The 12,367-nt window shown below is 39.9% G+C and overlaps 1 protein-coding gene across 16 annotated transcripts in view; it reads right to left on the bottom strand.

Moving 5' to 3' along the window:
* ppfibp2b (PPFIA binding protein 2b) overlaps positions 1 to 12,367 on the bottom strand; it is an 85,913-nt gene that overhangs the window by 43,798 nt on the left and 29,748 nt on the right. For 15 of the 16 annotated variants that reach the window (XM_046849941.1, XM_046849939.1, XM_046849943.1 and 12 more), the window contains 2 exons: positions 5,242 to 5,328; positions 2,236 to 2,349 (listed from right to left, as the gene is read on the bottom strand). In XM_046849941.1, the coding sequence (XP_046705897.1) occupies positions 2,236 to 2,349; positions 5,242 to 5,328 (201 nt within the window). Of the gene's footprint in view, positions 1 to 2,235; positions 2,350 to 2,897; positions 3,133 to 5,241; positions 5,329 to 12,367 lie in introns of those variants that run through there. The other variant, XM_046849953.1, reaches the window with a different exon arrangement.

Raw genomic sequence — 12,367 nt, 5'->3', positions numbered from 1 at the left:
CATGCATGGCACGGAAGGTTCCCCTGCTTAAACCAGCACATGTCCAGGCACGTCTTAAGTTTGCCAATGACCATTTGGATGATCCAGAGGAGTCATGGGAGAAAGGCATGTGGTCAGATGAGACCAAAATAGAACATTTTGGTCATAATTCCACTAAACGTGTTTGGAGGAAGAAGAATGATGAGTACCATCCAAGAACACCATCCCTACTGTGAAGCATGGGGTGGTAGCATCATGCTTTGGGGTGTTTTTCTGCACATGGGACAGGCGACTGCACTGTATTAAGGAGAGGATGACCGGGGCCATGTATTGCGAGATTTTGGGAACAACCTCCTTCCCTCAGTTAGAGCATTGAAGATGGGTCGAGGCTGGGTCTTCCAACATGACAATGACCCGAAGCACACAGCCAGGATAACCAAGGAGTGGCTCTGTAAGAAGCATATCAAGGTTCTGGCGTGGCCTAGCCAGTCTCAGACCTAAACCCAATAGAGAATCTTTGGAGGAGCTCAAACTCCGTGTTTCTCAGCGACAGGCCAGAAACCTGACTGATCTAGAGAAGATCTGTGTGGAGGTGGGCCAAAATCCCTCCTGCAGTGTGTGCAAACCTGGTGAAAAACTACAGGAAACATTTGACCTCTGTAATTGCAAACAAAGGCTACTGTACCAAATATTAACATTGACTTTCTCAGGTGTTCAAATACTTATTTGCAGCTGTATCATACAAATAAATAGTTTAAAAATCATATATTGTGATTTCTGGATTTTTTTTTTAGATTATGTCTCTCGCAGTGGACATGCACCTACGATGTCAATTTCAGACCCCTCCATGATTTCTAAGTGGGAGAACTTGCAAAATAGCAGGGTGTTCAAATACTTATTTTCCTCACTGTATGTATATATATATATATATATATATATATATATATATATATATATATATATATATATATATATAGAGAGAGAGAGAGAGAGAGAGAGAGAGAGAGAGAGAGAGAGAGAGAGACAGAGAGAGAGAGAGAGAGAGAGAGAGAAAGTGAGAGAGATGGCCCTAGAGTTACGATGGTTGGACTTACGATTTTTTTATCTTACGATGACGATAGCGTTTCAAATATTTCAAATTTTACATAACAGGCGGCATAGGATACGTTGCAGCTGGGATGTAATGTTATTTGTAATGTCTACTGTAAATCTAAATATAGTCGAGTAAAAAAGTACATATATTGAATCATAAATGTATTCGAGAGTAAAAGTTGCTTATATCTTTGATACTCAGTAAAACTAGAAAACGACAAGTTTAGTAAGGAAGTACATTTACACAAATACTTTACAACATCACAAAATAGAAAAAAAACACAGAACAGACGGATGACAGAATCATCCCAGGATCACAACAGTGTCTGTTTTACAAGTTTGGAAGAAAAGCACCCTTAACCCGGTTGAGCAATTATGAACTTAAAACACTTGATGAAACCTTGTGAAATTGAAGCATTGCTCAACCCTGACAGTTCATTCTCGAGCTAACGATGGATTAGACTTAACCCTGCCTAATCTTATAGTTACAGCAAAATCTGAAAACATTTTGATCCTAAAGTAGACGAGTAAATTTAGGGAGACTGCATTGCTATGTATTGGACTGGAGACAAAAAAAAAATCTCTATGAACCTGCCACCAGGCAAACATTAAACGCATACATACACAACAGCGTCAAAAGTTTGTTGACTCCTGGTCCTCATATCATACATATTCCATTTCATTCCAGTCCTGTTGTAAGAACCCCAACTCTTCAGGGAAGGTGAGAATTTGTGATCATTAGGGTACAGGAGCATTAGTGAGATCAGATACTGATGTTGGAGGAGGTCATGAGACTCCAGCTCCAGTTCATCCCAAAGGAGTTTAATGGGGTTTAGGAGGTCAGGGATCTGTAGAGGCCCATCACGTTCTGCTTTCTGAACATCTCACATCACCTATTTTCTGTCAAAATCCATCCAAATTGAGAACTGAGATCTCCAGCGTCATGTCTTCTGACTTCACCGTGTGGATAGAACGTGTGAGAGAAGCCTATCGCCTTTCTCAAAAGCAAAAAAAGAGCAAACTTCAACCACCAAACCTGTTCTGGCTGATCGACTGCATTTGCGATAAGGAGAAACGTGCACACATTCCTGTCGATGGTTCTATCACAGAAGATCACTCAAACAAGTGCTTCTGTTCGTGGCCAAGCTCTGAGCATGCTCCTACCTGCTGGAGCATTTCCTCGGTGGAGACAAGCTTGTGGTGATGTTCCTCCAGAGAGGCTTCCAGATCTCTGATCTTCTCCCCCTGAGCCTCCACCTGCTCCGTCAGAACGCTCACCTGGACACACACACACACACATTAGAGACATTAGGAATGGTCAGTGTAGTCAGGTAACATCTATGTAGGACGTTTTACACCAGGGATGGACGACAATATTAAATTACATTAAATGCAACTATAAATGGATAAAAAAAAGGTTCTTGGATAAAAATCTGGATATTCAGCTCATTTCCACCTTTCATGCGTGTCCACCTCATATGGACATATTAGACACAATTTCATATTTCAGTATGCAAGTGCAATTTTTAAATGCTGGAACACACACACACAAAATCACACACACACACACACACACACACACACACACACTCACCATCCAACTCATACACAGCATATATTCGACTCACATTGAAATCCTCCCACATACACACACACACAGCAATCTTACACACTCTGCTCCACCCATACAATAACCTTTACTCTCTCACACACACACACACACATAAACACACACAGACACACACAGGAAAATCCCTTACTCATGCTCCCATTCGATCAGCCGAATGTTGGCTCAACAAATTTTTAGCAGCTAAACAAAAACTAACCTGGTTTCACAAACTGTCAAACACTCGTTCGGTCGCTCTCACTTCTCTGTCACTCCCTCTTTCCCTTCACACTGCTTTAAGTTGTCATTTCCTTCACTCCTAGTTCCACACTACTCCAACAAACTCGAAAGCAGAAGCGAAACATCTTTGAGATCGCATACGTCAGCGTCCGTCTGCCTTCTCCGAATGCGGTATAAAGGCTGAGTTCGTTCACTTTGCTGCTTTTGTCTTGCCACAATCTAAAGCCAGCCCACCTGCTTTCAGACAGGTATGAGCAGGAGGAGGAGGAACACTTCCAGAGAAGGAAGTGGAAGCAATGTACGAGCCAGTATGGTTGAGCCGTGGCCCGTAGCACAAAACTTTCCACCAATCGACAGGAGATTCTGGAGAAACTTGAGGAATGTGGCAGAAGCGTGACTGCAGGCTTGCTGTGCGAGTGTGTGTTTGTGTGAGTGTGTTTGAGTGTAAACCTGCTCATTCAAGTTAATCTCCTGTAAATACAAAAGGTTATGAACTAAGCCGAGCTGTTTAGTTTGTAGTAAATAGACACAAGGGTCTGGTTCTCAGAAAGTAAAAGGACAGGTTTAAAGACTAGCGGATGATCAGCCTTGTGAAAAAAACTCTCCGGATCAGAGGCAGTATTTCTGTTTTGAAGGATTACCGACAGACACAATAAGGACACTTAATAATCCATATTCTTCTCTTCCTGTCACCCTCTTTTCTCTCTCTCTCTCTCTCTCTCTCTCTCTCTCTCTCTGTCTGTCTGTCTGTCTGTCTGTCTGTCTGTCTGTCTGTCTGTCTGTCAAGTTAAACATGCTCCTGAGGTTCCAGTGACTCTGTGCAGCTTGGGACATTTTCTCATCAACGCCTTGGGTGGTTCCATGAAATTCCGGAGTAAGAACGGGAGCTTTGAGGATGGGTTTGGACTGTGGTTGATGTCAACAGTCTGCTACATTGACTCAGGACTACTTTTCACTTCTGATCATCATCACTGCACCCCGCAACATTGTATATCTGGTACAAATGGACATTCGGTGCAACCCAGATGAGGATGGGTTCCCTCTTGAGTTTGGTTCCTCTAAAGGGTTATTCCTTATGCCATCTCGGGGAGTTTTTCCTTGCCACAGTTGCCACCGGCTCGTTCATCAGGGACAAACTTACTTATAAAGAACATATTCACTTTTAATCACCACATTATCTGTGTAAAGCTGCTTTGAGACAATGTTCATTGTTAAAAGTGCAACACAAATAAATATTAATTGAATTGAATTGAGACACGCGCTTTTTCCAAAAGCACCATAAAAACGGCAAAACCATTCAACACTACAGACTGAACAAAGGCCCAAGTTGTAGTGTTTTCAGTTGGATTACTAGCATCTCTTGATCAGCACAAGAAATTCAACCACATTGTCGTTTCTATAGCAACAGATAATCTGCATTGCTATGGTTTGATTACTTACATTATAATGGTTCTTTTTTAACATAACAAACATTGTTTTCTCAAGATCGGCGATGATGCTGCCTCTAGAACATGCTCTAATGCCAAATACACAGAAAAATTCATTACTTATCACAAGGAATGTTCTAGAGGCAGCATCATGGATAAATAACTTGACGATCCACAAACCACAAACGGTTATAGGAATCTATACATTTTTATGGATTTTTTTTTATATTTAAATGAAAGTTGGAATGTTCAAAAAATCAAACGTTCAAAAGAAAGTTTGAATGTTCAAAAGAAAGTTTGAATGTTCAAATAAAAGTTTGAATGTTCAAATGAAAATTTGAATGTTTAAATGAAAGTATGAATGTTCAAATGAAAGTTTGAATGTTCGAAAAGAAAGTTTGAATGTTCAAATGAAAGTTTGAATGTTTAAATGAAAGTATGAATGTTCAAAAGAAAGTTTGAATGTTCAAAAGAAAGTTTGAATGTTCAAATGAAAGTTTGAATGTTCAAAAGAAAGTTTGAATGTTCAAATGAAAGTTTGAATGTTCAAATGAAAGTTTGAATGTTCAAATGAAAGTTCGAATGATAGAAAATGTAATTAGGCTTCGAATCAACACAATAATTTATCCTGATCTCCGTTATTGTGAACTTTGCACTTGTCTTCTGTAATGGGATCTTATTTGTAAACATGGCAAATGTAGGTTACAAATCTTTGCCAATTTTGTCACTAAAGAACGTACAGTACTTAATTTTCTGTCCCTCAGACTGGCAAAGTAGTGTGTAAAATCGTTTCTATAAAGTGTCATTTACCTTTGAAAAGAGGGATAACGGCCAACTCGGGGCCTGACACACTCTATTGTGTGACGATAAAGAGCCGAGTGGGGAGAAGCGACTCACCTGAAGAACCAGAGATTCTTTGTCCCCCTCTAATCTCTCCAGGCGTTCTTGATACGTCTCATTGTTCGAACAGGGCTGGCGGTTAACCTGCGACACACACACACACACACACACACACACACACACACACACACACACAGGGGATTGAAACTGAGGTGAATGAACCATTCAAATAAAGGCTGGTGAATAACTGGCATGATGCCAAAGAGGATTTGAAAACCAATAAAGACAGCCTCAACTCAGGGCCATAAAGGTGTCAAATGACACAATGAAAAAGAAATTTTTGAATTACAAATTAGGGTGTACAATAGAAAAACTAGCTCATTAGAATAAGGCTTTTTTAGAGCACAAGAAGATTTACGCATCTGCATTCAATATGGTGAAATGCTGAAGTTTCTGAGGAACAGATCGAGATGGAAAGAATAATTAAATATTCTACTCAAGTAAAAGTACTGTTACCTAGATAAAAATTTACTTAAGTACAAGTACCGGTCGAAAAACCTCATTTAAAATTTACTCAGAGTTAAATTGACCAACTTTTGGCCAACAGCATGTGGTGGGGGATTCAGTATAGTTAAAAAAAGACAAGGGGATAAAAATCTCTAATTAGTTTTTTTTAATTGAAGGAACAACTTTACAAATGAAAGTGCAATGGCAATAATTAAAAATAATAATAAAAAACAAGTTACATACTTTAGCAGCAAAATAAAAAAATCTTCAGTTATAATTTTATTTACTGTATATTAATAAGAGAAATCACAAATGCAGATACAGAATTCAGAATTCAGCATGCAATGAACATAATTTGGCATCTCGCTGCAGCACTGGCGTTCGTTTCCATCTTTCTTTCTTGTGAGTTTAGAGCGTTTGTTCTCCCCATCAATCAATCAGTGCAGGAGTTTCTGGGTATGATATTTTTTCTTTTTTGGATCTGAATAAAAATGTACAAAACAAACTTCAAATTTCAGATTTACAGATTTTTTTTTACACAAAAAAACAATTAGAGTAACACAAGTAAATTCTTACTTTTCACCTCTGGAAACAGATGTATTGAAAGTAAACTCCTGACTGTGTCTTGCATGTTAGCAAGCTAGCATTACCTGTCAAGTCTTCCACACAGATGAGGCATAAAGATAAAAAGGCAAAGGGGCTTGTAGCAGCGGTGCGCGAGTGGAGGGCGGAGCTGGACGGAACAAGCGGTAAGAAACACCTGGGGCTGATGAAACTAATCAGTGTGCTCTGTTTCAGTCTGGCGACGCTAATAAAGAGGAGAGAGACGCCAACCTCGGAGAGAGAGACACCAAGCAGAGAGATGAGTGGAAGGGTCGCCTGAAGGTGATTAAGTGCGGGCGGGCGCCAGTGAAAGACGTGTCGGCCGGCGAGTGAACTCGGGTGGACGTGGGAAAAGGCGTGCCATGAGGAAACTCGGGCGGGCGCTAAAGAGAGAAAGTGTGTTGATCCGCGAGTGAGACGAGCAGAAGCCGAAGAAGTGCGTTCCAATTTGCGAGGGACTGCCGGCTAACATCAAGATGGCAAGTCGCCCCGAATCGCGAGTGTGTGGGTGAGCCCTGGCGTGAGTACTGGAAAGGAAAGCGACAAGGTGAAAACGAAAGTGAATAAAGAAAGCTTTGCTTGGTGCACTATGGCTTGTCTATCTTTCTTCCAGTGCGATGCCAGTGAATTTGTTACTGTGGTGCCGAAACCCCGTGCTGGAAGAGGGGTATGGTGCCAGGGAGACTACGCCATGGGGGGAGCAGAACCAGGTCAATGAGGAGTGCTGCAGCCGCTGCAGTGCCAACTGCGTCCTGTGCGACGATATGGGACTGGCCGCGAAAACAGGCACTTCATCATCTGCCATGCCTCTCCAGAGAAGTCCAGATGGCAGTGTACCCAGGGACAGGCAGTTTCTCTCTCTTGCTCGCTCTCTCATACCCTTTCTCCTTTCCCCACCCGCATGCCTGCCCACCCGTTCCTTGGAATCAGGGAGCACTCTCCACCACCTTCTGCGTCTCATGCCGTGGGGGGGTCAGCTCAGGCGGGTCGGTTCCCTGGCCTGAGTCGGGCGTTGGGGGTATGTACCAAATAAAGAAAGCTGCTTGGTGAACTTTTGCCTGTCTATCTTTCTTCCAGTGCGGTAACAGTGAATTTGTTGCAGGGCTGTTTACTCGTTACATGTACATTACAACACAGTGAAATGCTTGTTTTCACATATACAAGCGTTGAACCCCTTGAACACTGGGTTAAGGGCCTTGCTCAAGGGCCTAAGAGTGGTAGCGTGGCGATTCATTATCACCCATCCTTATCCAGAGCGACTTACATTTATCTCATTCATACAGTTAAACAGCTATGGGGTATGCCCAGGGGCCCAGGAATGGCAGCTTAGTGTGACTGGGATTTAAACACATGACCTTCTGATCCAAAGTCCGATGCCTGAATCAATAAGCTACCACCTCCTAAAGCAATACTGGGGCTTGAACCCCGAACACCCGATCAGTTACCCAGAACCTTAATCACTCGGCAAAACACTTCCTCTAGGCGCAGTGTTAGCATAATCGAGCCGAAAAGGTCAGAAAGGTTACAATTTTCCTCAGACGCGTCAATACAAAGCTCTTTGAAATAAAATGACACCACATTTACACCTCAATTACCTATTGAACCCCTACCATACCAGATGTAGCCACTTGAATATTCAACCCCAACACTACTTGGAAATTCTCTACTACTTTCTAAATAATTGAATAGAGTGGTAGTTATCACATAATCGGCCTATTTATATGGATTTTCCCACCAACATGCAGCTAAAAGAAACCCACCCCTGAAGAACCTCAATCTCTTTAGATCTCAGGCTTATCCCAGCTCTCCCCATGCCTTATTAGCAACTTTTTTTAATGTCAACAGTGACATCCATATCACGATGCTTATTAACTAAGCAAGTAAATACTGCTGCTGTCGTAGGAGATTAGTGAGCCGTCAGTGCCTGTCAGCGCTAAGCTAGCAGAGCAAGCCCCATGAGAGCAGAGCTAGCACTTGATTCATATATAATCTCTATGAAAATGCTGCTGAGTGAGGGGGCCTGTCAGCTGTCTTGAACAAAAGGTATATTTTTCATAATCGCCAGTAAAGGATGTGCGCACAGGGTATTTAAAACATATCCGAAGCACTTTTCAAGCTGACATCCTCCTTTCTGCTGTCATGATAGCATGAAGTAAAGTCAACCTCCTCTGCCAGATTAACATTCAGAGAGATTTTACCACGTTTTTACCACCGTGTTTTCTAATTATATATTAAATCATATGCTTTGGTGTTCAAATACAATCTTTTGCTAGCAGATGTACTCCCCGAAAAAGTTTTGTTAGCAAACTGATAGCGGTAATTCACAAGAACTAGCAATTTTTTTTTTTTTTCTGCTGCAATGGGATTTGGTAGAGCTCTCAATCTACAACTTTCAGGCCTCTATTCTTACAGAGAACCACTGAACAATCAGTCAATACAAATTAGAAAATGCAAAAGTGTTATGTGCACTATTAAGGATCTGGTGGTTAGCATTGGAGATCTAGTGTGACTGCAGTGAGTCATAGGTCATGTGACTGAGTCTGTACCAGAAGTCGACCTATTTATCAGCGTTGCCGATTAAATGGCACGACAGTCGATTGCTGGAACTATCAGCAAAAATCGGCACCGATAGTTTTTCCGGGTTGTGTCAGTTTCTGTTTCTGGAGTGGCTGAGAATGTCTGCTGTCATTATACAGTACAAAAGCGGCCTCTAGAGGTAAATCACTGACACCACACTGTTTGTGCTGTTTGTTTTAACCTGCAAGACCCTCATTTACGTTAGTTCATAGTACATTAACTAAAGTTCACAGATAAAAATAAAATGAACTGAAATTAAAAATGTATTAGTTAAATGTTAAAATTAACAAACAAACAATAACCAATAACTAAAACATTTATTCACTTTGGTTAATAATGTTACAAATGAAATGTTACTGTAAAGCGTTGACATTTCACATCAATCCAGTATGTATATATACGGTCATGCTTAAAATGACCATTTTTAAATGTCTTTACAAAGGCCAAATGTATTTTTATTTTACATGGGGGTTGTTCTTTTTTTTTTAAATACAGTATCCATTTTAAAAACTATATGTTGATCGGTTATTGATTTTACATTTATTTGTATGTTTTATTTCCGTAATAAATTTAGTATTATTTTGTGCTATTTTACATTTTTTTTTTTACTCGGTTATCGGCAAATAAAATCCAAACTAGCTATCGGTAAAATCCTCGGTTCAACCTCTACTCTGTACATCCACGTTTGACTAAGGATTTTGGAAAATGCCTCAGGATATTTATTCTTTTTCATGTAGTAAGTTTTGCGTACGTCATGCAGATTTGAGAACGATAAAACAGTGACCTTCGACCTAAGAAACCATTTCCTGTCACTTGCATGAAGTAGGAATTGGAGTTCGTATGTAGTTTATTGTCTACCAAGACAAGACAGAGCAACTGTGGTTATATGTGTGTGTGTGTGTGTGTGTGTGTGTGTGTGTGTGTGAAACAGAAATCACTCACACCCTGGATTTTCCCCCAAATACAGAGTTTATGATTTTCTATTATAGCACTGTACAAGAATGCATGACACAGCCGATGCTGTAACAAACCCCTCCCTGTTATGACAGCCATGCAGCTCCTTTACAAACTGCTCGCGCTCACACACACACACTCCGAAGCCTGCCGACTGTAATTAAACATAAAATCCTGATTATTATTACATTTCTGCAAGAAGGTAATGCTTAGGTGCTATGTGTCATGCTCATGTGGGTGTAACAGTGCACCCTGCTGCCAGATCTTATTATATCCCTCATTTCCTACGAACCACAAAACTGAAAATCAACACCCATGATGAAGAATGTGAAAGAATGAAAAGCAAATAATGTCTGAGTGTAAAACAATACGAATTGGTGTACTGGTAGTTTTGTTCCCAGCACCACCAAGCTGCCACCTTTGAGCAAGGCACTTAACCCTCACCTGCTGAATAATGTATAGAAGGTGCAGTAGGTAATAATATATGGTGTATATAGTAATACTAGAAGATAACATGCTCAAATGACATAATATGTAAATGTACAAGTATGAATGTATGTATTTATACAGTACATACACAAAAAGTGAATAGAGTATACACAGAAGTGCACAGAAAGTGACAATGCATCAGCTGTTCAGTACAGTAACAGCCACAGGAAAAATCTCTATATCTTTACTGTCAGCTAAACGCTGGAAAGCTGAAGGGTCCAGACAACCAGAATCACTTTTTTTGGTAATATTCCAAAGTCTAAAGGTGATAAAAGGTGATCATTAAAACCTTAGGCTGAATTTTTACTTACAATTTCCATTGTTTATACCACAGAGAAATTCTTTTCAATTATTTTAGATTGAAGTATAAACTAAACCAAACTATAATGAATTTATATCCTGTGTCCAGATAAAGATACGTCCCCTTTAGAGTCTGGTTCCTCTCAAGGTTTCTTGAGACTCAGGTTTTTCCCCCTCTCATTCCCATGATGTAGGGTTTATTCATTACAGATATAATAACAGGGATAAACATATGAATAAAATCTATATTCTATATACAATATATTGCCAAAAGTATTAGGTCACCTGACCTTTCTGGTATATGTGGATCTTTTCCAAACTGTTACCACAAAGCTGGAGGCACACAATCATACAGGATATCTTTAGATGAGCTCTAATAACATTCTGCATTCACTTGAACTTAGAAACCCAAACCTGCTCCAGCATGGCAATGCCCCTGTGCACACAGTGAGCTCCTTGAAGATCTGGTTTAAATGCTTTGGAGAGGAAGATCTTGAGTGGCCTGCTAGAGCTCTGATCTCAACCACTTCTGAACACCTTTGGGATGAATGTGAATGCTGACTGCACCCCAGGTCTCCTCACCTACATCAGTACCTGCCTCTTGTAACACCCTTAAGGCTGATGAACACAATATATATATATATTCTTTTAGAACTGGTTGGTTCAGCTGTTCATGGCTTGGACACTTGTTTTGGCAGCAACTCTGTTTCCTCTGACCCATAAAACTGTATAAAGTCAACACCCAAAACAAAAAAAACTGGTGAAAAAAAAAAAAAAGTTTTAGTTTTGCATGCTGAATCAAAATGTCGCTAACAAGTATTATTAAAAAAAAAGTCCTTAAACCACATCCAGTGATTCACTGATGTCACACATACATGCTGATGTAATCTGTAAAGAACAAAACTTTCACGTGAGCTGAACGCTCCTAACTTTGAAGAGTTAGACAACAGGAATACACTTCGAGGTGTGAAAAACCCAAAAAGCTGCGTTTTTACTTTCAACTTTTTTCACTTTTTCATTGGTAACACCACATAGCTCTTTTCTGATTGGCCAGGCTGTAGAGACTGAATAATTTTACCACAGAATGCTTACATTCTCAAATCTGATTGGCCAGAACAATGGTTTTGGCAGTAACATGCACATATTAATGGCATATAGTTTTTCTAAAGCAACAGTTTGTACACAGGAATTTGTTCAGCCTCACTTAATCTGATCCTCCCCATAAATGGATTGAAAAACCTTCGCTATGTTTGAGTTTCTGTTTGGTAGAAGTTTGTTCAACACTCATGAAAGTTTAGTCTTATTACCCATTGGAATGTCTTCAGAACTTTCTGGTTTCTTGGCAGACAAAACAATTGTTTGCTTATTTACTTCATGAGAGAGAAAAAAGAGAAAGAATATTGAAGTAACATTTTTTTAGCTGAGAACAGACTCACATTCCAGAACATTATACAACTATATACACCACTATAAAGAGATAAAATATCATTGATTAAAATTGTTGGCAAGTTGGTATAAAGAAAATAAACCCTTTATGTCGGAATAAAAACTGTATAAAGTAACATCCTTCATTTATTTCCTATAAAAGCAGGTCCCCAAGTGTTTGATTTTTCACAAAAGTCTGGGAAGCAATAGACAATGGTGTTTGAAGCATGTATTATAAACGATTAGCATGAGATAGATTTAGCTCTCATACAAAAATAATGACACCAGGCACTGGACATGAATGATTATATTTGAAAGAAGTGCTCAT

This window comes from Silurus meridionalis, chromosome 5 (genome assembly GCF_014805685.1).
Source record: "Silurus meridionalis isolate SWU-2019-XX chromosome 5, ASM1480568v1, whole genome shotgun sequence".
Classification (NCBI taxonomy): Eukaryota; Metazoa; Chordata; class Actinopteri; order Siluriformes; family Siluridae; genus Silurus; species Silurus meridionalis.
Note: the sequence above shows the minus strand (reverse complement) of the source record. Positions and strands in the feature narration are given on the sequence as shown.